This window comes from Ochotona curzoniae, unplaced genomic scaffold (assembly GCF_017591425.1).
Source record: "Ochotona curzoniae isolate NIBS_2020 unplaced genomic scaffold, NIBS_Ocur_1.0 contig_3432, whole genome shotgun sequence".
NCBI lineage: Eukaryota > Metazoa > Chordata > Mammalia > Lagomorpha > Ochotonidae > Ochotona > Ochotona curzoniae.
This window is the reverse complement of record NW_024465859.1, coordinates 10,882,931-10,910,039: the sequence shown is the minus strand read 5'-3', so window position 1 is coordinate 10,910,039 and position 27,109 is coordinate 10,882,931. Positions and strand designations below refer to the sequence as shown.

Sequence of the window (27,109 nt, the reverse complement as noted above, 5' to 3'; positions counted from 1 at the left end):
GGAGAGAGGCAGGCTGCTACTGCTCCAAGCTAAGCAGTGTCGCAGGTCTTCCACTGCGCACAGCCCAGCACTACCCGTAAAATTCAGGGGACCAGGAAGCTTCCCCAATGTGGAAACTTGCACTCATGAATCCAATCTCCCAGTGTAAAATTCAGTGGCTTTTTCGGCATCCTTTTCACCAGGGATATCACTAGTCTTCCTTTGGGCATCAGAGCTAGTAAACAGAACTGTACTACATAGCCGTTTTCCAAAGCAACGTTATAGTTGAGGACAGGTGTTCAGAGGCGAGTGGGTGACACTGCTGCCGCCCGGGCTGTGCATGTTAGGATCAGCTGAGGATCTTACTGAGGATCCTATCGTAGTAGGGGCAGAAGACCATCTTGTTATAGTTGACCAGGCGAACAAATTTAATAGCCACTTCCTCCAGCTCCTTCTGCACGGGCCCCAGCCCTCCAGGGACCTCGGGCAACTGCTTCTGATGACCCCAGGCCAGACAGGTCTCCAGGAAGGCCTGGATGCGGGACTCTGCAATGGGAAAGAGAACATGTTAGACCTTGCTTGCTCAGGGAGACCTCTGGGACTCCTGACCAGCTTCACGGACCCTTCTTCCATGGCCACCTGCCACACCCTGCGATTCAGAATACCCATCCGGATCCTGCTGTTTCCTTCCCCGCCCCCTCACTAATCTTGTTCCTCCTTTGTCCTTGCTCCCTGCACGATGCTGGCCAAGGACGCTCAGGACACGCTGGTCTGCAGGGCTGCTTGGGGATGGAAGAAGGGAGGCCGAGAAGCTCTGCCCCTAGAGGCGGCAAAACAACGCAGGGACTTGTCACCTTGCTGCCTGTGAGCCACCTCCCAAACTGAACTGCTAGGGCCTGCACCCCTGGCCCTCTCCCAGAAAGTCTCTCGGTGAACATTTCTTGGGCTTCCCCCACAATGCTCGTCTCAAGAGCCAAATAAGTTGTGCCATACTTCCTGCAGATTTTATTATGAAAACAGTAGGGACTTTTCAAACTCCATCCCCCGCCCTGGAGTTCCATCTCAGGGGGCAGGCAATTCATTCCCTGACGAACCCCAAGAGACACACTGTTGATACTGCCAGCAGGATGGGCGATCCATCCCCGCTCTTCTCCAGAGCTAGTTCGGTTCTCAGGTTCCCAGAGCCGGAAGCCCCAGCCTCTGCTATCCCTGGGCTTTACCCAAGGGCTGTCCTAGATATTACAGAGTCACCAGCATCAGGACAAGGAACAGCCTCTCCCCTTCCTGCCTGGCTACCAACGCCTAGGGTGCAGCCATGACGACCCCAGGCCTGCAAGATCTGCGTCAGCACCACCTGCCTGAGACCCCCAGTTGGGCCCTGTGCCCGGCTAGAAGCAAAAACACAGCAATCTTTGACCATTTTTTTTTTCATGAATAAAAATTAAGGACAAAAATGTGTACCATTAGAGGCAGCCTTGTGTCAACTCCCAGCCTTTTTCTTTTTTTAAGATTTATTCTTATTACAAAGTCAGATATACAGAGAAGATCTCCCATCTGATGATTCACTCCCTAAATGAGTCCAACAGCCAGTGCTGTGTGGATCTGGAGCTAGGAGCCAGGAACTTCCTCCAGGTCTCCCACATGGGTACAGGATTCCAAGGCTTTGGGCCATCAGCTACTTTCCCAGGCCACAAGCAGGGAGCTGGATGGGAAGTGGAGCTGCCGGGATTAGAACCAGCGCCCATATGAGATCCTGGCGCATTCAAGGTGAGGACTTTAGCTGCTAGGCCACAGCACCGGGCCCATCCCCCATTCTTTTTCAAGCTAAATACAACCACTGACCCTTCAGGCTGACTGAAGCCTGCTAATTAACTTCTCACCATTTATTATTACATTACCGCACTATCATATTGTGTTTATTAAACTTACCTGCTTTCAAAGAATCTGGAGGAAGGTTTCATTATTAAATCAGGGCCACTGTTGTGGTATAGTGCATTAAGCTGCTACCTGGGACACCAGCATCCATATGAGTGTCTATTCAAGTCCTGGCTGCTCCACTTCTGATGCAGTTCCCTACTAATGTGCTCAGGAAGATGGCCCAGTGTTAGGACCACTGCACCTTTACGGGAGACCTGCAGGGAGTTCCTTGCTTCTGGCTTCAGCCTGGCCCAGCCCCTACCATTCACTCATTTGTGAAGGAGTCAGCTGATGGAAGATCTGTTTCCTCTGTGTGTCTCTCCCTCTCTGTTTTTACAACCTTTAGTTATGTAAGGTGCAATTTCACCCTCTCTGCCGCAGCACCAGATGGTCTTCCTCTAACTTTTCTTTCAGATAAGCAAACAGTAAATCTTTATAAGCATTTTAATTAAATCAGGCTAAAAATTCTAATTTGAATCTTAAAAAGTGAACACTGGGCCTGGCACGGTAACATAATGGCTAAAGTCTTCACCTTGCATGTGCCGGGATCCCATATGGGTACTGGTTCGTGTCCCAGCTGTTCCTCTTCTCTACCAGATCGCTGCCTGGGAAAGCAGTTGAGGACGGCCCAAAGCCTTGGGACCCTGCACTGGTGCGGGAGACCTGGAAGAAGCTCCTGGCTCCTGATCAACTCAGCTTCGGCCCTTGCGGCCAGTCGGGGAGTGAATCATTGGACAGAAGATCTTCCTCTCTGTATATCTGACTTTGCAATAAAATAATTCTTTAAAAAATTAAAAAGTAAACCCTGCATTCCTTGGTCATCCATAGAACAGAATTGCCCCTAAGCTTTATGATGGTGTAACTGACCGATAAAACTGCATATACTTACAGGGTAAAAGTTGTCGATATATGCGTATATTATGCTAAGGTTGTCAGGCTAAAAGCTAATTAATGGAAATACATCCCCAGTGTCACTACTATAAAGATTAAAAGTAGCAACTAATATAGAATTAAATAAACATTCTTGGGGGCCCAGCGTAGTGGTGTAGCAAGCTAACCCTCCACTTATGGTACTGACAAGTGCCAGTTCAACTCTCAGATACTCCACTCCCGATCCAGCTCCCTTCTTGTGGCCTGGTTAAGTGCCACTGCACTCACATGGGAGGCCCACAAGAGACTCCTGGCTCCCAGCTTCAGACCAGCCCAGTCCTGACCACTGTGGCCATTTGGGGAGTGAACGAGCAGACAGAAGATCTTTCTGTCTCTCCTCTCTAACTTTACCTTTCCAATAAAAATAAAATTTTTAATATTTATTATATTATATATTACTGGAAAGGCAGATTTACAGAAAGAAGGAGATACAGAGAAAAAGATCCTCCATATGCTGGTTCACTCATCAACTGGCTACAATGGTTGGGGCTGAGCCAATCTGAAGCCAGGAGCCAGGAGCTTCATCTGGGTTTCCCACAGTGGTGCAGGGGCCCAAGGCTTTGGGTTTAGACACTGACCCATTATGCCAGGCCCCAAAATAATAAATCTTAAAAAAAAAATTGGGGGCCCGGCGCGGTGGCACAAGTGGCTAAGGTCCTCACCTTGCATGCCCAGGATTCCATATGGGCGCCAGTTCTATCCCAGCGGCCCTGCTTCCCTTCCAGCTCCCTGCCTGTGGCCCGGGAAAGCAGTCGAGGACAGCCCAAAGCTTTGGGAACCTGCACCCACGTGGGAGACCCGGAAGAGGCTCCTGGCTTCGGATCGGCATAGCACCGGCCGTTGCGCTCACTTGGGGAGTGGATCGTTGGATGGAAGATCTTCCTCTCTGTCTCTCCTCTCTGTATATCTGCCTTTCCAATAAAAAAAATAATAAAATCTTTAAAAAAAAATTGGGCCTTTCACAATAGCCTTGGGCTCCAATCCTAATCCCAGCTGCTCCACTTCCCATCCAGCTCCCTGCTTGTGGTCTGCAAAAGCAGTAAGAGATGGCCCAAAGCCTTGGGACCCTGCACCTGTATGTGAAACCTGGAAGGAGCTCCTGGTTTCTGGCTTCAGACCGGCTCAGCTCCGTCCACTGCAGCCACTTGGGGAGTAAACCAGTGGATGGAAGGTCTTGGTCTCTGTCTCTCTGTAAATCTAACTTTTCAAAAAATAAATACATAAATCTTAAGGGAAAATTATTGAGACTAATATTGTGATATAGTAAGTAAAGCTGCTGCCTACTAGCATCCCATATGGGTGCCAGTTTGTGTCCTGGCAGTCTGTGAGGTCTGGCTCTTTGCTAACAGCTTGGGAAAAGCAGAGGAAGATGGTCCAAGTCCTTGAGTCACTGCCACCCACTTGGGAAGACTTGGATGAAGCTCCTAGCTCCTGGCTTTGGTCTGGACCAGCTATGGCCATTGTGGCCATCTAGAAAGTGACCCATGGGTAGATCTCTTGTTCTTTCTCTTTCTCCCTCCCTCCTTTTCTATGTAACCTTCCAAATAAATAAATCTTTAAAAAAAAATACTTATTTGAGGGCCTGGCATGGTGGCCTAGTAGCTAAAGTCCTTGCCTTGAATGTACCAGGATCCCATATGGGCACCAGTTCTAAGTCTGGCAGCCCCACTTCCCATCCAGCTCCCTGCCTGTGGTCTGGGAAAGCAGTCAAGGACGGCCCAAGGCCTTGGGTTCCTGCACCCGTGTGGGAGACCTGGAGGAGGTTCCTGGCTCCTGGCTCCAGATTGGCACAGCACTTGGGGAGGATCTTCTTCTCTGTCTCTCCTCTTCTCTGTATATCTGACTTTTGCAATAAAAATAAGTCTTCAAAAAAAGTATTCTTATTTGAGAGACAGAAAAAGAGTAAGAGCTCCCAAGTGCTGTTTTGCTTTCCAAATGATGGCAATAGCTGGAGTTGGACCAGGCTGAAACTAGGAGACAAACTCAGTGCAGGTCTGTCACATGGGAGGCAGGAACTTCACCTGCACCAGCACCTGCTGCCTCCTCAGGTGCACCTGAGCAGGATGCTGGACCGGGCAGCAGAGTCAGGACTCAGACCTGGCACTCCAGCATGAGACGCAAGCATCTGCCTCCTTCAGATTTGACAGACTGTTTATTGTAACATTGCTTGAACAGTTTTGTAGCTGATTTAATAGCATTTTAATTGATAACATTAGCAATCAATATTTCAAGAGCAGTTTTGCTTTAAGGCCACACTTCAGTGCTGAGCTGTCACAGTAACAGCTGCCAGCAGCGAGTCCCTCCTGTGCAGTGCCAGGCACTTGGGCAGTCTCCCCAGGGCTCCTCTCAGCAACCCGGGTGGCTGCCTGCCCAGACAGCACCTTTGTGAGGGGAGGAGCCCCAATCGTCAATTCCTTGGCCTGAGCCCTACAGCAGGCACTGGAGCAGGGCTCTGGGAACCCCACCTCAGCACCCTCAGAATGCCCCGCTCCTGTGGTGATCAGCCCCCTCATCACAGGCATGAACAATCTCATCCAAAGCCTCTTGGCTTCCCTGGGCTGCGGGCGAGGAGGCCCACCACCTGCTTGCCCTCACACGTACCCATGAGCCTGTGGATGGGGTTGTCGGAACTGCCCAGAGCCTGGATCTGACCCCTGAGCGCCGTCTCCTTGCCCGGGGAGCAGGGGGCAGCCCCGCATAGCGCCAGGCAGCGGCTCACCTCCAGGCTGACCTTCTCTCCGATGGTGGTGAGGACATCCCTCAGGTGGAAGGACCTTGAGCAGAAAAGAGAGAGGAGAAGTCAGGGCAAGAGAAGTCCATGGTTGATGCACTCAGAGAAGCAGCCGGGCGCTCGGGCCCGAGTGAATGCCACCCTGGGCCCGGTCCCCCTCGACCTCCACAGTGATGCCCGAAGCCTCTGTCCTTCCTCCAGCAAGGGCAGAGGGGAGCCAGAGCCCCAACGTATTCAGCATCTCTGAGGGGAAATAACCCCAGAACCAATTCAGTGGATTGTGACACACTCCTGGGAATACAAAAGAGGCCCTGAGACTGGTGTCTGTGAGAGACGGATCTCATCTGGTTCTCTTCTAGTCCTTTTCATTTCTTGAAACATTTCGATATTTTGACAGTTTTTAAAGAAATAAATGAAACTAAACCCCAAAAATTTATAAGCAAAAACTTGGCACCTTGAGCCCCTGGGGCCCAAGTACCTTCGAGTCCCTGGCTGAGGAGGTCACCACCTCTGTCCTGAGTCTAGCTTCTCTGTACAGGACTCATGGTCATGAGTGTGCCAGGGTGCAGGTAGGCATGCAGGGACAGGCCCCTGGTGAAACACTGCACATGGCCCCCATCACCAGTCACTTAGTAGCCTTGACCAGGCGCTTCTAGAAGCAGGGGACACAGGGATCACAGCCTATGAGGAGGGATTAGAACAACCCATCTTCGACCCTGCTGCCCCTTCCCCACAGCTCGCAAAATTCGCGCCTTTCAGGTTATCCACCAATCAGATGTAACCTGGCTCTTCACCGGAGAATCCCACCTCCCAGTCGCTGGCCCCTCCCCGGGTCTCCACCCACCTACCTGTGGCTCAGATCATCTGTCAACAGTCCAGGAGCCAGCACACAGCACACACAGCCCCTCCCTTCTCCTTCCCCCTCTCTCTTCCCTTTTGGCTCTCCCCTACCCTAGTCCATCCTGCCACCATGGCAGGAGATGTTTCCCTTCTTGTCCCACCCACCCCCACCAACCCCAGCTCCCATCCCTACCCTCTCGGAATAAAAGGACTTCCTAGTATCTCATCGTAGGTGGTGTTTCCACTCGCAGAAGACTTGGCTGCGGGAATTAGCTGCAGTAACAATGTAAGAACTTTAGGAACTTTAAGTACATTTTAAAACCTAGCACAGCCCAGGGCTGCACCTGTGCAAGGGCTTCAGGCTATGTGTCAGCAGAGCATATAGCCTCTGGCCCCGCATAAACCCGCACAAGGGGCTCCACCAAGCCAGGGGCAAGGGGCTCCACCAAGCCAGCACAGTTAGACTGCAAGCTTTCTTCTCGGCTCCTGCAGACAACCGGCCAGGGCTTGCTGCCTGCCACCCGGCCGCCTCCCATCTGACCATCAAGAGCCCACTCCACCGCTCTCAGTCACTTACGGCAAATGCATATCTGTGAGCAAGATCTTCACGATCATCTTGAGTTTCTTTGCAAAATCGGCATGGCTGGACAGCCCTGGGGTCGCCATGCTGAACGTGACCAGCATCACGGCTCCCAGCACGGTCAGGTGCTCAAGCTGAAGCTGCAGCTCTTGAAAGCGGGACTGGTCCATCAACACTGTCTACAACAAACACAGAGCTTCGGCTGAGCGAGGGCGAGGCTAGCCAGCAGAGGGCGCTGAGCCGCAGCCCCACGAGGGCCACAGCAGCTTCCCTTTCCCAGAGTCCTTTCTTAGCTCCCGGGGAGACTCAAGGGCATCACCTGGCTGGTCCTTCTTCCTCAGAGTAAAGGATTCATGCGCACTGAGCGCATGCGGCAGCCCTGGGAAGAGACCCCAGCTCTGAGCGCCTGCAGCAGGCCCTGCCCCCCGCTCCTCAGCTTCCCAAAACCAGTGCCCAAAAGGGACCCCTACTCTGCAGAGCTGTGAAGGTGTGCAGTGGCCAGTAGAGCTGGTCTTCAGTGATTGAGGCTTGCAGCATGAGGGGGAAAGAGGAATAAGGCGTAGGGCCAACTCACCCCGGATTGTCTGCCTCAAGAGCTGGGACAAAGCCCCCTGGGGTCCCCAGCAAAGTGGATGGCAGGTACACCGTTCTGGTGTGGGGTCAGGGGCCAGCGCCAGCTAACGAAGAGTCTCAGGACATTCTAAGGAAAAGGGAAGATAGATGATTGATAAGTGGCAACCCAAAGCCACCTGGGGCTTCCAGGGCCCAAAGCCCCCACGTGCAAGAGAGAGGTGTCAGAGTGAAGCAGGTCTCTTGATCTGAATTGTCATCAATTCGCCAAGTCTCCTTCAGGGTCAGTCCTGCACTGAGAGACCACGGCGCACCACATCAGGACAGCGACAACTGGGCTCCCCACCTAGGCCTGTTCTCAAGCAGCCCAGAGCACCCTGCTGGTGGACGGATGGGCCTCCCGACTCCCACCGCTGCTCTTCCACTTCCTGTAGCTCCCACTGCAACTGAGCAGAAGCTCCCCAGGATCAATTCCAAGGGCAGACCGCAGGGCCCCAGGGAGGGCCTCCATCTTTGCCCCAGTTTTAAGGGAAGCATCATTTGGAAAGGCATCCTGCCAGTGTGCAGGTCACACACCTGCACATCCTCATCCCACACTACGCAGGAACCCGGGCGCAAGCGACGGAACCTAAGCTAACAGCATATTGAAAGGAAAAATAAGGAACTTATGAAAAAGATATTTAGAGAAGTTGCAGGATCTGTGGCTAGAGATAAGCAGCTCAAGTGCCCGCAGAAAGTTGGGAGGGGAGGGGTAGTCTGCACACCCCCAACAGCTATTTATAGCCAAAACGGGGAGCCCCTTGGCAGGCCAGCTCTGAAAGGAGTCTGCAGTGACAAGTTCTCACTGGGAAAATATCAAAATACCAAAGTATTGCCCAGAAAGGAAGTTGCTCTAGATAAAGTTATAAAGTAACACCACTGTTGAGCTTCTGACCAAGTTAGGATACAAAGTCAGTGGCACAACCTGGAAGCATCACTGCGTGTGGGACTGCAAAACGCAACTGCTTCAGAAAACATCGGCCCTTCCTCAAGAGGTTAAACTTAAGAGTTATCACCTGGGCAGAGCGCAGTGGCCTAGCGGCTAAAGTCCTCACCTTGCACACACCGGGATTCCACATGGGTGTCCAGGCGGCCCCGCTTCCCATCCAGCTCCCTGCTTGGGGCCTGGGAAAGCAGTCGAGGATGGCCCAAAGCCTTGGGAGACCTGGAAGAGGTTCCTATCTCCTGGCTTCAGATTGGCTCAGCTCTGGGGACAGAAGATCTTCCTTCTCTGTCTCTCCTCCTCTTCGTATATCTGACTTGCCAATAAAAAATAAATACACCTTTAAAATCACCACCTAAGCCTGTAGTTCTTATCCTGTGTCCACATAAAAACTAGCACAGGTTTGTCCAGAGGCGTAAGTCACAGCAGCCAAGGGCAGAAGGCGGAAGCAATCCACATGTTCACCAAGTGACGAATAAACAAACAAACCATGGCCTGTCCACCCAGTGGGATGCAATACTCAGCCATAAAAACTAAGAAAACCCTGACACCTCATACACCATGGATGAAGCTAGATGATACAATGCTAACTGCAGGAAGCCAGACAGACACCAAAGGACAGCACACAATTCCCCTCAATGAGGGAACTTGCAGAAGTCAGGTTTGCAGAGCCAGAAAGGAGAATGGGGGTGCTAGGGGTGCAGGTGGAGGGAATCAGAGGCCATTGTCTGACGGGTCAAGAGTTTCCATTTGGGAAGACAGCAATGTTCTGCAGATGGAGAGGGCGATGACTTCGCAGCACCATGAAGCTGCCTCCCACCACTGCATGGCACATGTAACACGATCGAGATGCTAAGGGCTATTTTCTGTGTATTTTGCAACTACCAGATATAGAATACAAAAGAAATAAAATACAGGTACCTATGATCACATGGATAAATACTATGCCTGGTGAATAAGCCAGACACCAAGGGCCCATGTCATCAGATGGCATTTCTATAAAATGTTCGCAAGTGGCCAATCCACAGAGACAGACAGCAGCCCAGTGGCTGCCAGGACTGGGGAGAGGAGAGAGGGGGGCAGTGATAGCTAACGGTATAATGGGTATAGGGGTTCTTTCTGGGGTGATGAAATGGTGAGGACGGCTGCATCAGACAGAAATACTAAAAACTACAAAGCTGCCCGCTTTAAAAAAGAACTCTGTGAGGTGAGTGTTATCAGGACAAAGGTTACTCCTGTCAAGCCGGGGTGGGCACCTACTTCAGGGAATGGTCTCCGGAGGTGGTCCCACTTCAGAAGCCTCAGGTAGGCGTGGTTCTGGACGGCAGCAGGGCTCAGTGCGGGGGGTTCCCTGGAGCCAGCCACTCCTTCCGGGGCTGGCAGGGCAGGCTGGCACTTCTGAGTCACCAGGTCATCTGCGGCTTCTTCCAGCCACTGGGTGACAAAGTCCAGGGAATCTGAGGAAAACAAAGCCGTGACCCTGGGGCAAGATCAGGACAGGGCATGAACTTCCAATCAAAAAGTACTTAGTTCAAATCCCAGCACTGCCAGTTGCTAGCTGAGTCATCTCCTGCAAGCCCTTGCCTGTCTGCCTAGCAGATTCCGGAGGGAAAGGCATTTACGGCACCCACCTCCCAGGCCACTGTGAGGATTACACATCAGGAACATGGGGACACGGCACCTCACCAGGCCTGACCACCTTCACTCCCGTCTCCTCTCCCACTCTGACCACTGCAGTAGACTCCAAGACCCCAGCCCAGTGCAATGGCTGAAGGGCCTGTCCTGAGACAGGCAGGAGGAGACAGCGCCTGCAATCTCTGTGTGGCAAGTCTCATCTGTGCTCAGCACGAGGTCCCTGCCCAGACCTCTGTGGTCAGTCTCACACGCTCTGGCCTCGTGGGACCTGGCATGCCACTCAGTGTTTACAAGTGGCTTTCACCAACCCTCACACTCCTTCTCCTTCTCTGAGCAGTACAGCAGGCATACAAGATCTTGTCCAAGTTAACCAAGCAAACTGCTCTGATGGGTCCTGGCAGGTGCCCTGGCTCTGTCAGGGAAGGCCTCCTTAAAAACAAGTGGGCAGGGCCCGGCATGATAACCTAGTGGCTAAATCCTTGCTTTTGTAGTCACGGTTAAGGCCACAGACAGCTCTTCCTTGAAGCGAGAGCATGCATGCAGCTTGGTCTACGCAGGACTGCTGGCTTCCCTCCAGCTCCAGGCTTCTGCAGACAGCACTGGCTACAGCCCAGCAGCTGTGATGTTGCAGAGACGCACTGGACTCTGCCTGCCCAGGGAGTCCAGCTGGGCTGCCGCTTGGGCAGTGAGCCCTTCAGTGGTCCCCGGCTTTCCACCCTAACATGAAGGCTCTTCCCGTGCCCCCTGAGAGCCTCAACCTCTACAATTCTGGTTCAGGGTGTGCTCAATCAATTCTGGTCAAAGATCTCTCAAAACCTGTTTCTTGCAGCCGCTGAACAGCGTTTAAAGCACGCAGACACATACACACAGCACTTTGCTCACAGGCTCACCATGCCAGGCTCATCAATGACAAGCCACACATGGCCCCTAGTGCATGCCTGGAATTGAAATGCCTGCCAGTCTTCTTGTGCTGGCACTGCTTCACTTCAGCTCATTGTAGGCTCCTCCTAGGCCTACTGCAGACTGCTCTGTCTGGGGCTCAGTGGGTCAACTCCCGTGGACACAGAAGTCATAAATCTACCTGGGCATAGGAGCCTGAAATTTACCCAGAACATCAGCTGCCAATGCAGGGACTGAAAACAGCACCCGAGAAACGTAGCAGAGCTTCAGATCCCAGTCATCATCTGTTCTCCTGCAACCCTCTGAGAAGTTCATAAAATGAGATTTGTCCTGGGAGTGAAAGAAGGACCACGTATATCCAGTAGCAGCAAAGTGAAATTTCCTACTCTGTCCCACAGGCAGAAGAAGAGTAATTAACATGCGGTGTGTCACACTTCTAAGACTGTGGTGCAATAGGTTAAATTGTCACTTCTATCACCAGCATCCGATACCAGAGTGCTGGTTCGAGTCCTGAGACTGCTCCAATTCCAATCCAGCTTCCTGCTACTGGGCCTGGGAATGGAGGAAAAGAATGACCCAACACCTTGGGCCATCGCACCCACACGAGAGACCAGGTTGGAGTTCCTGGCTTTCAGCTTCAACCTGCCCCAGACCTGGCTATCATGCTTATGAGGGATAAAACCAGTGGATGGAAAATATCTGTCTCTGACATCTGCCTTTCAAACAAATAAACAAATCTTTTACAAAACAAAAAGTACGAGGATAAAGTTTACGGCAAATCAGTGTTTGCCCCATTTGCAAACCATCTCACTTAGCACGTCCGTCTTCTGTAATTTCTAGTGTCATGATCTTGCCTCTTAGTCTTTTAAAGGCTTCACAGCTCTGGATGTAGCCCTAACAGGCTGTACTTTTCCTTTTCCAAATCAGACAATTCTCATGCTGAATTTTAGTATTCTTTTAAAAATGCTACCATCAACAAACGACAGAAACTTAACTGGGAAAAAAAAAAAAAAAAAACCCCACAAAGGGAGAGCATCGCAGAGCACTGAACGCACTTGGCTGCCTCTCCAGAAGCTCCTGAAACTTCTTCCTCTCATACTCCACCGACTGCCGCATGAGATGCGGCCGGATACTGCTGACTGCAAAGTTGGCCATGTCCACTTTCATCAGGTCCAACACAGAAAAGATTGCCCTGAAAGAAAGAATTTGGAATTTTAAAAATTATTTTTATTTATAAGGCAGAATTACAGAGAAGGAGAAACAGAGAGAATGGTCTTCCATCTGCTGGTTCACTTCCCAGATGGCTGTACCGGCCGGAGCTGGGCCATTCCGAAGCCTGGACACAAGCACCAGGGACTTCTTCCAGGTCTCCCGCACGGATGCAGGGTCCCAAGGCTTTGGGCCGTCCTCCACTGCCTTCCCAGGCCACAGGCAGGGAGCTGGTTGGGAAGTGGATCATCTAGGACACAACGCAGTGCCATATGGGATTTTGGTGCTTGAAGTGGGAGGAATGCCATATTGAGCCACAACTGTCCCCAAGAAAGAATTTAGAATTAGGTACTTTCCAGCAATGTGGTTTAAAAACAAAAACACACACACAGGTGAGCTGCTTTGAGACTATCTTTTCAGCTTGGAAGGGACCACCAGAAGTTTGAAAACTTGAAAGATTCAGAAACTTGAACTTAGAAAACACCAACTGAGAACCCTGAAGCTATCTTCTATCCCCACACCCCGCTTGCCTCTGAAGCAACATAGCTACATCTGTAGTGGTGCAGAAGGTGGGTGATACAGAGTTCAAATAAATTAGAATAAAAGTTAAATATACATACATCCAAATGAGTACAAGCCAAAGAGGAAATCCAGTATCAGCAGCTTGTATCAGCGTCGGCATGCTGTGATGTTACAGCAGTCTCCCCCAGCTCATGGGGAATGTTCCAAGACCATCAGAGAGATGTCTGACCCTAGGGATAGTCCCATGTCCTAATTACTCACATTAACATATACTCCATATTAACTTCTTTCAGGCTTCTAAATATTTTTAAATGTTGGGCCTGGTGTGGTGGCCGAGCAGCTAAAGCCCTCGCCTTGAACACGCCAGAATCCCATATGGGTGCCAGTTCTAATCCTGACAGCTCCACTTCCCATCCAGCTCCCTGCTTGTGGCTTGGGAAAGCAGTCCAGAACGGCCCAATGCTTTGGGACCCTGCACCCATGTGGGAGACCTGGAAGAAGTTCCTGGATCCTGGTTCCGGATCGGCACAGCACCGGCTGGTGCGCTCACCTGGGGAGTGAATCATCGGACAAAAGATCTTCCTCTCTGTCTCTTCTCCTCTTTGTATATCTGACTTTGTAATAAAAATAAATAAATCTTTAAAAAAAGTATATAGTTATCATGTTTCCATAATTTTTATACGGATGGCATAAGAGAAGATTATGCCTGAGGATTTGACTTCTGGTTAATATCCTAGCTCTGCTTTCCTGTGATATAAGCTTTTGTGATCCCAGGGTGGTGTGGCCTAGTGGCTAAAGTCCTTGCCTTGCACGTGCCAGGATCCCATATGGGCGCCAGCTAATGTCCCAGCCGTACCACTTCCCATCCAGCTCCCTGCTGGTGGCCTAGGAAAGCAGTTGAGGATGGCCCAAAGCCTTGGGACCCTGCACTTGTATGAGAGACCCAGGAGAAGCTCCTGGCTCCTAGCTCCGGATGAGCACAGCTTTGGTCATTGAGGTCATTTGGGGGAGTGAATCAGCAGACGGAAGATCCTTCTCTCTCCTCTCTGTATATCTGATTTTCTAATTAAAAAAAAAATCTTTAAAAAAATGTGCATACATCAGAATGGTCCTGAGCAACATCCTTTATGGGGAAAGAGACCTCTGACCCACAAACTGCACCTGGAATGAAAGAAGTGATCATGAACTGCAAGCACTGGCTGGGATGCCTTCCCTGAGTGTGGTGACTTGTGTGTTTATGTCCCTTCTGGGAACCCTGGGAGCCAGGTTACAGAATTGTGATAAAGTAGCTCCACTCCTTCAGGACATGAGATGCTGGACCAGGTAAGCCTGTATGTACCCTCTCGGTTGGACTCCCCTGGTCCTGGGTGCTCTGGACCGCTCTGCTGGCCAATGTGGAGGAGCGATGCAGCCAAACGTGTGGCCCCGGCAGTCCTAGGAGTCCGAACGTTGGGCTGAACCTCAGAACCACCCCGGGGGGCCCTGCAGACCCGACTCTTCTCGTGAGCACTAAGGGTCTCTACTCTTTTCATTTACTTTTGTATTGAAAACTTTATTGAAATAACTGTACAAATATATTTACATGCAGATGTAAGAACGGATACTGTACACTTCATTCAGTTTCTCCTAATGTTCTGCGAATATATTTCATGGTGTATAGTAATTTATTCCCACAGACTCAGGAATTCAGTTCTTCAGGTGCCATGCTACGAGTACCAAGAAGGTGGAAACGAATCCAACGAACATGTTTACCTTGGGAAGTGATCAAACTGGATTCAGTTGTTAAGGTGGAGCCTTGTGATTAAAGCCTGTGGCTTACCATGAAACCGCACGCAGGCAGACAGACATGCTGCCTGGATCCTGCCTGCCAAGCCTGTCATCTCACGACTGCCCACAGAAGACCATCGCCAGGTGAGGCCTCTGGACCGGGAGCCAACATGATCCTCTCTGCTCTATAAAGTTAGGATGCCATGGGTATTTTCTATGATTAAAAGTTGACTCAAACACTTTCCCCCCTTATGCAATTTTGCATCCTAAGACTTCAGTTACCATGGGTCTCAGCACAGAAAATTCCAGAGACAGGAAGACAGTAAGAGATTACACTCACATCATATTCATTACAGCATACTGTTACGCTTCATTAGTTACCGTTGACTTCTTTCTGAGATTTATTATTAACTATGTATGTAGAAAATAACACAGTATACAAGTATACATATATTCAAAGATAAAGCAAATACGACAAAATGTGGAAAATTGGTGAATTTACATCAAGAATATATAAGATAGCCTAGCAGTTAAAGTCCTCTCCTTGAACATGCTGGGATCCCATCTGAGCACCAGTTCTAATCTTGGTGGCCCCACTTCCCATCCAGCTCCCTGCTGGTGGCCTGGGAAAGCAGTCAAGGACAGCCCAAAGCCTTGGCACCCTGCACCAGTATGGGAGACCCAGCAGAAGCTCCAGGCTCCTGGCTTCAGATCAGCACAGCTTTGGTCATTGAGGTCACTTGGGGAGTAAACCATTGAACAGAAGAGTTTTCTCTGTGTCTCTCCTCCTCTCTAAATATCTGCCTTTCCAATAAAACAAATCTTAAAAACATACATAAATATTGATTGTACTGTTTTTGCAATTTTTCTGTAAGCTTAGAATCTTTTCAAATAGAGTGCTAACATACTCTGATGTATTAAAAATTAAATCTTGAAATGGAATCAAGTATTTGGGTCTCTGCCACTCATGCGGGAGAACGGAATTGCGTCCTGAGCTCCTGGCTTTGGAATGCCCAACCTCAATTGTTGTGGGTGTTTAGAGCAAACCAGTATATAGAAGAGCGATTTGTGTGTGCACGTGTGTGTATGTGTGTGTGTGTGTGTGTGTGTGTGTGTGTGTGCCTTTTAAACAAATGAATTTAAAATACACATAAAAATGGAATTTTAGTGCATTAAAAAATTTCTAATTTTCTGTATTTTAGAAAATGTTTCAAAATTGTTTTCAAATACATAAATGCTTAGATCTCAGGAAATGTGATTCTGAAAATAGACTTCATTGTAAGTATACTGGTGGTAATTAGCCATTTTCCTACCTGAAAAGGGGCACTATTTCCTTAATGTCCTTTAGTTTCTTAACTTCTTCATCTCGAGCAGGTGCACACAGTGTCCCCATCATTCCAATAATGAACTCTGCCAGCTTGGAAATGTCTAGCGCCCCATTCTCTGCTTCCTGTTTTATCAGGTCCAGATCCAAGACTTCCGTTATCTGGTTTCTCAGTCTGGTGTGACCAGGCAGCAAGAAAGATAAAAGAGTCTACAAGAGAGCACAGCTGTGTTTCACTCCGTTTTGTTGGACATGTTTTGTTACACATTAAAGAATTTAGAACTATCCAATGAAGGCTTACCAATTGCAACGCTACACACATTTGAAGCTCATATTCACAAATGTACAGAAAAACACACTTATTACTTAGAAAGGATACTTAAGTTTCCATTTACACTCTAGATAGACATCGCCTGATGAAAGAAAATTGTTCACGGTGAAGAGAAAACACGCTGGTTAAAGTGAGCCTGGAAGCCAAGGACAGTTTCCACAGATACAGTTCTTTGATCTGCTAAACAAAGGTATTAGAAAACCAGTCCTTGGGCCCAGCGCGGTGGTGCAAGCGGCTAAAGGTCCTCGCCTTGCACGCCCGGGATCCCATATGGGCGCCGGTTCTAATCCCGGCAGCCCCGCTTCCCTTCCAGCTCCCTGCCTGTGGCCCGGGAAAGCAGTCGAGGACAGCCCAAAGCTTTGGGAACCTGCACCCGCGTGGGAGACCCGGAAGAGGCTCCTGGCTTCGGATTGGCATAGTATCGGCCCGTTGCGCTCACTTGGGGAGTGAATCATCGGACGGAAGATCTTCCTCTCTGTCTCTCCTCTCTGTATATCCGCCTTTCCAATAAAAAAAAATAATAATAAAAATAAATCTTTTTAAAAAAAAAGAAAACCAGTCCTTCCACCTCTTGTCTTCTCTATTCCAAAGACCAGCTCACTGGTTTGCCATTATAAACAGAATGCATCCTCAGGTATTAAGAATGCAGAGGGCCCAACACTGAGGCACAGTGAGTACAGCTGCCATTTCGGACATCTGTAGCCCAAGCGGGACTGCCAGCGACACTCTTGTCCACTGTGAGCCAGTTCCCTGCCGCTGCGCCCAGGAGGCGGCCAGTGATGACCATGTTCCCACATGGGAGATTCTGACCTTGGCGTGGCTCAGCCCCAGCCGCTGTGGGCATCTGGGGAGTGACCCAGCAGATGGGAGAACTTGCTGTCACTCTTTCAAACAATCTTAAAAAGTCTTCTAAACAATCCAATACCTTATAAAATAACGTTATGTTGTCTTTAAATAATTGTTTAAAACAACTTTGAACACTTGAAAAACTGGCAAAAGCCAGGAACAGGGGAACCCATGTCTCGGGAACCTTCTCGCACAGCCTCGTCCATCTGCAGGCACTATTATCGGAGACCTGCTGGCTGGCTCAAAGGCCCAGCACTTCAGAGCCCAGTAACGACTGCAGGGAGACTACGCTGTGTTTCTGCTCAATTCCAGGTTGCAGCTGGAGCTATGAGGAAAGAACAAGGTCTAGATAAATGGAATCCAAGTGTTGACGGGTGTCATAAGGGCATTTTCAAGTCCTGGACAACTGAACTATTCATGTTAGCCTACTATCATTTCAATCTTCCAAACAAAACAGCTTTTATTTTGGGAAAATAATTACAAATTTTTTCTCAGGTTATGATGGCTTGCTTGACATTTTTCAAATAGGACTTCAGGCCCAAAGCACTCCTAGTCCACAGTTGAGCAAGGCACTTGCCTTCCTGATCCCTCAGTCTCTCTCAACTCTCCGGCACAGTCACACCCAGCAGAGCAGCAAAGGCTCCTGACAAGTCTGGCAAGTTGCTCCTCCCCTCACCTCTTTGATCTCTCCGACAAGCTTGATGGCGTGGTCATATGTCGGGGGGTCTTCACCTAGCTGGGCACTCAAGCAATCCCAAAAAGCTTTATGTACAATCTCCTTGACTCTCTTCTCCAAGCTGAAGGCAAGACAAAAAGGGAAAATATATATTTTATATGTGTATATATATGTATAGTAGACACACATACACATACATATATATGAGAGCATCAAAAATCTTTGAAAATCACAAATTCTATCAATTAGGTTAAAAAAAATCTCAAAAAAATAATTTGGATAAAGAAAAGCTTCCCAGGCTTGTTTAAAACCAATGACATAGTTTATTTTAGTTCATTTCTCTCCACTCTCCCTAAATTAATCTCTCACTGGGAAGAATAACTTCCAACTTAATGGCTGGCCATTATCAGTCCACTTCATAGTTTGTCATGATATCACATGATAAAAATAACACTGGAAAGATCAGAGGTGTTAAGTCTTAGTTCCCTGATACTAGTAAATTTCTTACGATATTTATAATTGAGACGCACAACATAACTGGGCCGGTGCTGTGGCACGGCACGTGAAGCTATGGTCTATGAATATGGATTGCATATCAGAGCATTGGTTCAAGTCCTAGTTGCTCCTTGTTGATGCAGCTGGGGAGAGCGGCAGCCAAACACCTTTCACCTGCATGGGGTACCAGACGGGGCTCTGAGTTTCCAGCTCCTGGCTTCAGCCCTGCTCCTGACTACCACAACCGTCTGGGGAGTGAACCGAAGGATGGAAGATTTCTTTCTGTCTCTGCCACCTTGTCTTTCATTAAAATAAATCGGTAAAGATGACTCTAGTTCCTGAGAAGATCCCATGAGATAATAATATGGGACAATTATTTAAATATACAAAGCTCAAATTAAATATAGGTGTAACATCCCATTAAAAGCAATCTTACGTCTTGAGAGCAAAACAAATATTTCTTCATTATTGTCAGAAAGTAATATAACAATGGTCAGTGAAGTTCCATTTAGAAGGCTCCCATACAGACGGCACAGCCTGCCAAGCCATCAGGCATGTATCCTTTGGTGATAGAAACAAGTGGTTTTCAGGGCAGCAACAGACTCTGTGAAACTAAATTATGACTGATCTAATAAGCCCATTGTGACAGTTCCACTCTCCATTGCCAGAGTCAAGCTTCTCCAGGCTCACTTAGTAGCTGGGATTGTACATGACCAAATGCTGCCTGACAAGACATTAGGGCACGTCTGCTTCACGACTCCCAGAAATGGTATTCTTCCCTACCAAAAGACAGCCCTGATCTGCCTGACCATGTCCACCTTGAGGGGCATGCTGGGCAAGGGAGGGGTCTGACATCTATCTGGCATGAGGAACAGGCCAAGAGAATCAAGAGGCCTTCTAGTCCAGAGTTTCATTGCTGTTCTGTGTGTGTAACTTATTTGAAAGCCATGGTAACAGGCAGAGAGCGAGCAAGCTATCTTCAATCCACTGAGTCATCCCTCCAAATGGCTACAAATACCAGGGCTGTTCCAGGCTGAGGCCAGGAGTCAAGAACCCCTTCTGGGTCTCCCACATGGGTGACAAGGTCCCACTACTTGGGCCATCTTCTGTTGCTTTCCCAAGCACAGTAGCAGCAGCTGGATCACAGGCGGAACAGCTGGGACTCAAACTGGTACTCATGTGACAGAATTTCACCAACTTCCAGATCTCCACCTGCATCAGAAGGATAAATGGCCCACCTTCAAACATGAGTGATTCCTGGTATAGCAAAATGTTTTAGCAATCACATTCACAAAGAAAAACTTACGTGAACACATGGGTATGGACCGAAGGAAACATTTGCAGAACCGCATGATCTCTGCACATGGCAACTCAGCAGCCGCTTACCTGTCTTCTGGCAGTTCTACCGGTTGAATGCGAAAGTTGCCATTCACGACAATTTCATGGGCCAGAGCCATGTTAGTGACTTCCTTTGCTGTCTCCAGAAGTTCTTCCGCAGTCACAAATCGAGCAGGACTGGCTGTAACAAAAACCCAGTGAGAGATTTGCTTCTATAGATCAAGGGAGATGGCAGCAGTTCTGGTACCAGAAAGTAATCTCAGGTACGCCTTCAGCTAAAATCTTTCAGCATTTTCAAACAGTAACAATCTTTGCAAATTTCATTTTCATTTTAAAGTTAGAAGTCTAAAAGCAGAGATCATCTGGGACTGGCCAGTGGCTTGGTAGCCTGCTGGCAACACTGCCATCCCCTTAGGGGTGCCAGCTCATTTCCCAGCTGCTTCACTTCAGATCCAGCTCCCTGCTTATGACCTGGGAAAGCAGTCTCCTGTCTGCCTTGAAAGAAAAATAAACACAGAAACATCCAGTTTAAGATCTCTGTTGTGGGGCTGTCACCATGACTCTACTGGCTAATTCTCCAATGCCAAGGACCAGCATCCTATATGGGCATTGGTTTGTGACTGGCTGCTCCACTTTCCATCCAGCTCCCTGTTTGTGGCCTGGGAAAGCAGTGGACAGCCCAAAGCCTTGCAACCCTGCATCCATGTGGGGAGACCTGGCTCCTGACTTTAGATTGGCTCAGCTCTGGTCATTGTGGTCATTTGGGGAGTGAACTAGTAGATGGAAGATCTTTCCCTTTGCCTCTCCTTCTCTCTGTAAATCTGCCTTTCCGATTAAAATAAACCTTAAAAAAACAAAATCTCCATTGCATCCACCAGGAATTTCCCCTTATACTGCCACTACTACTACCACTGTGTCATGAATGCATCTCCTCAAAGTAAAATAACATCAAGGAGCCAGTGCTGTGGTGTAGCAAGTAAAGCTACTTCCTGCAGTACCAGCATCTTACTCAAGTTCTTGCTGTTGTGCTTCAGATCTAGCTCCCTGCTAATGTGCCTGGGAATGCAGCAGAGGATGGCCCCAAGTACCTGGGCCCTTGTCATTCACGTGGGAAACCCAGGTGGAGCTCTGGGCCTCCGACTGACTTATTCAGCCTCAGACACTGTGGTCATCTGCTGAGTGAGTCAGCAGAATGAATGAATGAATAAACGAATATACAAGCAGGAACTGGTGCCATGGTACTGTAAGCTAAGCTTCTGCTGATGGCAACCCCTATGGACCCCAGTTTGAGTCCTGCCTGCTCCATTTCCGATCCAGCCCCCTGTTAATGGGATTGGCACATAGCCCAAATGCTTGGGTCCTTGTACCAACTTAGGAGACCAGGAAGAAGCTCCTGGCTGTTGGCCTAGCTCTGGCCAATGCAGCCATTTAAGGAGTGAACCAGGGCACAGCTAGGTTCTTAAGATCACGCAGCCTAGTATCCTAATTGCTAAATAATATTGCATTTGTTTTTATATGTTATATGTTATATATGTAAATGTTATATGCATTTGTTTTTTCTTTTCAATAAAGTTCATATTCCACAATAAAAAAAGACCCTGTCTTTCCTTATCTATAACTCTGCCTTTCAAATAATAAATGAATCTTCAAAAAATGAATTTTTAAAAAAGAAACAAAATGTTTAAAGTGATTATCTTGTTAGGATACCAAGACCATGAGAGCTGTGAGGGTGATGGCTGAGTAGCTTAGGGGGCATGTCACAAGACTTTTGTAGACAGCAAGCCTGCTGACTCAACCACTTTGCAAGAGAATCCCAGATTTGTTCCTCTCCCACTGCCTTTCTAAGGAAGTCCTGGAGGCTTCACTTCTGCACAGCATCTGCTGCAATGGCACCACTGGCTGCCTGACTTCTGTTTTAACAAAGCTCAAGATTTAACTTCCAGGAAGAAAGTTCTCATCCAATTCTTAGGTGCTCCAAGGCAAGAAACAAAGACAATTCTTATTCTTTAAAAAAAAGCTGGTGGTAACAGTTCTCAACTTTCAAGTCTGTTCTCAGAATCTGAGTGAGGGATGGTGAGAGCAGATGACGGGCATGGTCCCCAGTCGGCACTGCATACAAAGCTCCAGCTGATGCACCCAGAAATCAGTGTTTGAGAAGTACTGGCCTAGAAGATAAGTATGTTAATCCTATGTGATGGCAATAAGAGCTGAGCTTAAAATGATATAAGTTATATCAAAGGACTACACAGGATTTAATAGTTACAGTATCTCCTTGGGGGTTGGCCTTATAGCATAATATGTAAGCCCACTGCCTGTGATGGCGGCATTCCATTTGGGGACCGATTGGTGTCCTGGCTGCTCCATTTCCAATCCAGCTCTCTGCTATTGGCCTGGGAAAGCAGCAGAGGAGAGCCAAGTGTTTGGCCCAGTCTTGGTTAAATCAGCAATCTGGGGAGTGAACCAGTGGATGGAAGAGCTCTTGGACCTTCTCTGCAACTATGCTTTTCAAATAAAATAAACATTTTAAAAATAAAAAAAAAAATCTTCTTGGATTAGTGACACATTACTTTCCTTTTTCTTGTGCTCAATACACACAGCAAAATAGGAACCAAATCTAAGAGCTGGTCATATCCTGTCTAGTGAAAATCTTTATTTGGTACCGTAAGGGGAAGTTAGGAAAACTCTCAAAATTCCTCTTCAAAAAATTCTCAATATTTCTAGAGAATAACAATAAAATACATAATGAACTCACAATGATATTGGCTTCATGGGTATTGGTAAAATAAACATTCAAAATGAAAGACCTTCTCAAGTCTTATTATTAAGACGCTAAAATTTCACAACTCAATCTCCAGACGAAGCACAATCTCAATTAAAATCTCAGCAGTTGAGGTGGGCATTGTGGTACAGTGGGTGAGGCCACTCGTACAGAGAACCTGCGTTGCAGTAAGAGCTCTGAACAACAGCATGGTTACATATATCTTAACAAGTGAGTTTGCTTCATGATTCAATATGGATCTAAAGCCCTTGTAATGCTGTTACATTGTGCATGCCTTGTTGGAGAAACTGGAAACCAGGAATGTTAAACACAGCCTTGAGGAGGTGGGCAGTCAGATCCCATGATGAAACAAATGATGCTATCTACCTTTCCTTTCTAACGTGTCCTAGGCCTGTGTGTGTTTACACACACACATAAGACACTGGGTTAGGGGCCTGGCGCGATGGCCTAGTGGTTAAAGTTCTCACCTTGAACACGCCAGCATTCCATATGGGTACCAGTTCTAATCCCGGCAGCCCTACTTCCCATCCAGCTCCCTGCTTGTGGCCTGGGAAAGCAACAGTCAAGAACGGCCCAAAGCCTTGGGACCCTGCACCAGCGTGGGAGACCCGGAAGAGCTCCTGGCTCCCGGCTTCAGATCAGCGCAGCACCAGCCGTTGCAGTCACTTGGGGAATGAATCATTGAGACGGAAGATCTTCCTCTCTGTCTCTCCTCCTCTCTGTGTATCTGACTTTGTAATAAAAATAAATAAATCTTAAAAAAAAAAAGACAAAAAAACACTTGTTGGGGCTGTAGCACAGTGAGCCAGGTCTCAGCCTGCCGCATCAGCATCCCATGTGGGCACTGGTTCATGTCCCAGTTGCTCCACTTCCAATCCAGCTCCCTGCTATTGTGCCTGCAAGGGCAGTAGACAATAACCTAAGTGCTTGAACTGCTTGGACCCTGCACCCACATGGGAGACCAAGAGGAAGCCCCCGGCTCTAGGCTACTAGCCTCGGACTGGCCCAGCTCTGGCCACTGCAGCTACCTGGGGAGTGAACCAGCAGGTGAAGCTCTCTCTGCCTCTCTTCTCTCTGTAACTCTGCCTTTCAAATGACAATAAGATGGATCTTTATATTATGTATTCACACGTATACATATACACATATATATTACTACTACAATTTGTAAGAAATAAATACTATCTCTTTTTGCCATTTATATTTTCAGCTTGTAGACTTCCACCTATGATTTTAAAAATACTTTCACCACTATCCAGATCCACCATTCATGTTTTATAAGTTTTCCATTATGACCTTTGTGGGCATTGATGCTTCCTTACAAATGACAAGTCTGAGGTCACAACCCAGTACCCACTTCTTTACTCAAAAGAGGAAAAGCAAATGAGCCAAAAGGAACATCTGAAGACATTATTTTAAACATGATTTTGATGTGGGACTGCATTGCTTAGACCATGCACCTGAGGCTGGAAATCTGACAAAGCAGAGGCCAGGGCCAGAAGCCAATGTGCCCTAATGAGGGCTTCAGCGAAGATGGTGTCACGCTGGTCAGAGGTAAGGGAGGTCACACGATGAGACAGGAAGGCAGAGATTCGGGGGCCAGGCCTGCTCTTTCATAATCCATACCTGCAGGACCTACTGAGGTTCCACATAAGCATTGGTGCCTTCTGAATGCACTCTCCCCAGTGACCGAGGCACCTTCCACTGAGCTCCACTTCTTGTGGGTTCCACCACCTCCACACCACCACACTGGTCAAGCCACATCTAGACCATAGCAGATCCTTATGCAAAAGTGAAGAAAGCATCTATAACTACCTTCCCAGAAAAGGTGCATTACACACAAATGTGGATGTACTTTTCTGCAACTCCAGGATCTGTTAAAACTTCGTCATTTTTCCCTCAAGGCATAACTACACATAGTTTCAGAAAACATAGCCTAGGACAAGTTGGACACTAAGTTGGAGTCATGCTTTCAATGAACTCAAGACCTAAACCAAAGGATCGCTTTCATCAGGAATGGAAAGTAAGAAAACTATCGGGCCAGCCATTCACATCACAGCAAATGACCCTGACATCTGAAAATGCAACAGATGACAACAGTAGGAGTAATAACAATTAATGTTCACTTACTAGGCACTGTCCTAAGGGTGAAACATGAATTCATTTAACTCTTAAAACAAGAAAGCAGACTATGTGTGAAAAGGGCTGAAGGAAGAGATAAGAAGTTCATGTGGAAAGAAAAGTAGCAATCTCATACTTAGGAGACAGCCCAGTATTTACACACCAGACATCATACCCATGTCCAAAAATCTTGTAGAGGGGTTCAGGCCCTCTGCTCCAGAGACACCCCAGACCCAGCAGCAAGGGGATCGTTTGCTCTGACAGCACTGTGAAACAAAAGGAATTTCCTGTCCCCAAAGCCCTTGCCCCAGCAATATCCCAGAAGCAGAGAAGGGGGAAGAGAAAGGCCTCCCTACCGACACGCGGCTCAACACAGTCTGGGCACTCAGCTCCAAGCTGCCCAGTGAACCTGCCTGGTGTGGTCTTCAGTGCATTTGCAAGCTTGCCTACCACAAATATGTGGCTCATGTCTGAAATTCTTTCTTTTTATGAGGGAGATAAGAACCTCTGTCCCAGCCATCTCTGGTAACACAACCACCTTAAGAAACAAATGCATTTTCCTTGCTTTAAAGATGAGAAAACATATGATTTCCAACTCTGTATATTGGAGAAAAGGCCTAACAAATGCATGATGTGCTACTAGCACATTTCCCAAGATACAATTTGATCTATTAGTTTCTCAAAATCTATGGGACAATTTAGACGCGATCTAGTGGAGTCCGCTCATGTTTGTTGTACAAATAAGCTGACTAACACATTAACTGGAAAGGGCTTTCATCATTTTGGTAGGATCACGCCTCAAACCCCCAAATCTTGGCCCTTTTTCCGAATATGTAAGAATGATTGATTATCCACATTTTGAAAAGATAGCATCGACACTGACATTCTTAGACTATGGCACTCCTTCTTAAAAAACTCTTGTTTGGACTCATTTCAAAAAGCATTCTCAATAAAAGACGTGGATGAGCTGGGGCATTGCTGGGAATATGTGCAGAACTGCCACTCTTCTCATCCACTAACTTGTTCCCTGCCAGGGCTCTGAAATGACCTCACCAAACACAGGCAAGGAGCTGAATCCACTCACTCGCATGGGAACTCAGCCCTCAGGCAGTGAAGTTAGGGCGTGGCGAACTCCTTCATTTTGCTTTTAACCTGCACAAGCACAACCCTGGCTGGAATCAGCTTTATACTTCTCAGATACTCTTAGTTAAACCTGCAATTTACATTCCAGCCTCCTGTTTCTTAGGACTTGGGAGAAACAGGAATGCCACAATGGCTGGAGCAAGGAAGGTTCTGGATATTATTCTAAAATTTCAATTTCTAATACAACTGAAAAATCACCAGTAACTATGCTGCCAGTTGAGCAACTGCTGCTGTTCTCTTTCTTTCTCTTCCTTCTTGAGATTTTCCTACTTGAAAGGCAGATCAACAGAGAAGAGCCAAGGAGATGGTTCATCAGTTGGTTCATTCCCCAAATGACCGCGGCAGTTAGGTCTGGGCCAGGCTGAAGCTGGCAGGCAAGAACTTCATCTGCGATTCCTTTCTGGGTGGCAGGTGTGTTAGCTTTTTGCTACAAACCCAAGATACCAGACACAGTAAGCAAGTCACACTGAGCTCTTTATTTCCATGGGGGAATTAGTGTGGATCAGTGAGGGCAGAGAGCAAAGAGACAGAGAGACAAAGAGCAGAGGACGAGGAGAAGAGCAGAGAGCAGGAGGAAAAGAGACAGAGAGAGAACAAAGGGAAGAGGGATCTTTGTAGCCTCGAGCTGGGCACGGAGAGCACAAGCTGAAGCACTGGCAGATGTGGCTGTAACTGGATGCCAGGGAAAAATGCCTCAGAGGATTGGTGGAGCACACGGTTTGAACCTGAAGGTCACTAAACTTGCTTAAGCAAGTGGGCCTTAAGAGGGCTGAGACCTGGCAGATTTAAGGCAGTCCTGGGACTTCAAGGTATCCCTGAGTCCAGGATGGTGGTCAGTCTCAGGGCTGCTGTTCAAAGTCACTCCTTACAAGGTGTCCAGATACTTGGGCCAGCATCTGCAGCTTCCAAGGCTCAGCAGAAGGAAGATGGATGGGAAGTAGAGAAGCCAAGACTTAAACCAGCTCAGTATCAAGCAAGCCAAGGTTTAGCATGCTGCGCCACCGTGCAAGGCTCATTACTGACAATGTCATCACCCAAGTATTGTGAAAACCTAGCTCAGGGCCAGATGCATGAGAAAGGCCGATAAAATACCACCTCAAAGACAGGACAGTGTGGCTTCTAATCAAAGTCAAGTTTGCTTACAGTGAGGTCTTCGCACTTTGTGGCGACTGGGAGACTCCAACTTGACCTGGTTCTGTGGAGCTTCATCAGAACATTCCACAGCCTCTTCAAGGCCTTGCTGAGAATCTTTCGATTTTCCTGCTTCTTTTACACTGGACTTGCCAAGGTTTTCAGACATTCTCAATTAAGTTTGAACCCTAAGAAAGAAAAAAAAAATGAAACCAAGAGTTCTAGCTCTGTTACGAGCAGTACGATTCTGGGAAAATCATTAATCTATTCGGATTTCAGTTTCATTGTCTATAAAATAAATGGGCTTTCTAAGATACTATCCAACTTTTATATTCTACTTCAATGATTAAACAGACACTTGAA

At 47.9% G+C, this 27,109-nt stretch overlaps 1 protein-coding gene across 1 annotated transcript; it reads right to left on the bottom strand.

Annotated features, from left to right (window-relative positions):
* Positions 1-313: 313 nt before the first annotated feature.
* TCP11L1 (t-complex 11 like 1) lies at positions 314-26,976 on the bottom strand. The gene is made up of 9 exons (XM_040980310.1): positions 26,759-26,976; positions 19,621-19,753; positions 17,740-17,860; positions 15,876-16,096; positions 12,120-12,256; positions 9,790-9,986; positions 6,975-7,156; positions 5,428-5,600; positions 314-525 (listed from the first exon to the last, which is right to left on the bottom strand). Exons 1-9 carry the CDS (start codon positions 26,913-26,915, stop codon positions 329-331), a joined length of 1,518 nt encoding a protein of 505 aa, XP_040836244.1. The 5' UTR covers positions 26,916-26,976; the 3' UTR covers positions 314-328.
* Positions 26,977-27,109: the final 133 nt, after the last annotated feature.

What these genes read in the sequence shown, in the direction of transcription:
- TCP11L1 (XM_040980310.1), bottom strand. Translation starts at nt 26,915, where the DNA reads ATGTCTGAAAACCTTGGCAAGTCCAGTGTAAAAGAAGCAGGAAAATCG. An exon ending in CAAAGTGCGAAGACCTCACT is followed by an intron (nt 19,754 to 26,758) that starts GTAAGCAAACTT and finishes TTTTTGTTACAG; the next exon opens with CCAGTCCTGCTCGATTTGTG. An exon ending in CCCCATCCACAGGCTCATGG is followed by an intron (nt 526 to 5,427) that starts GTACGTGTGAGG and finishes TTCCCATTGCAG; the next exon opens with AGTCCCGCATCCAGGCCTTC.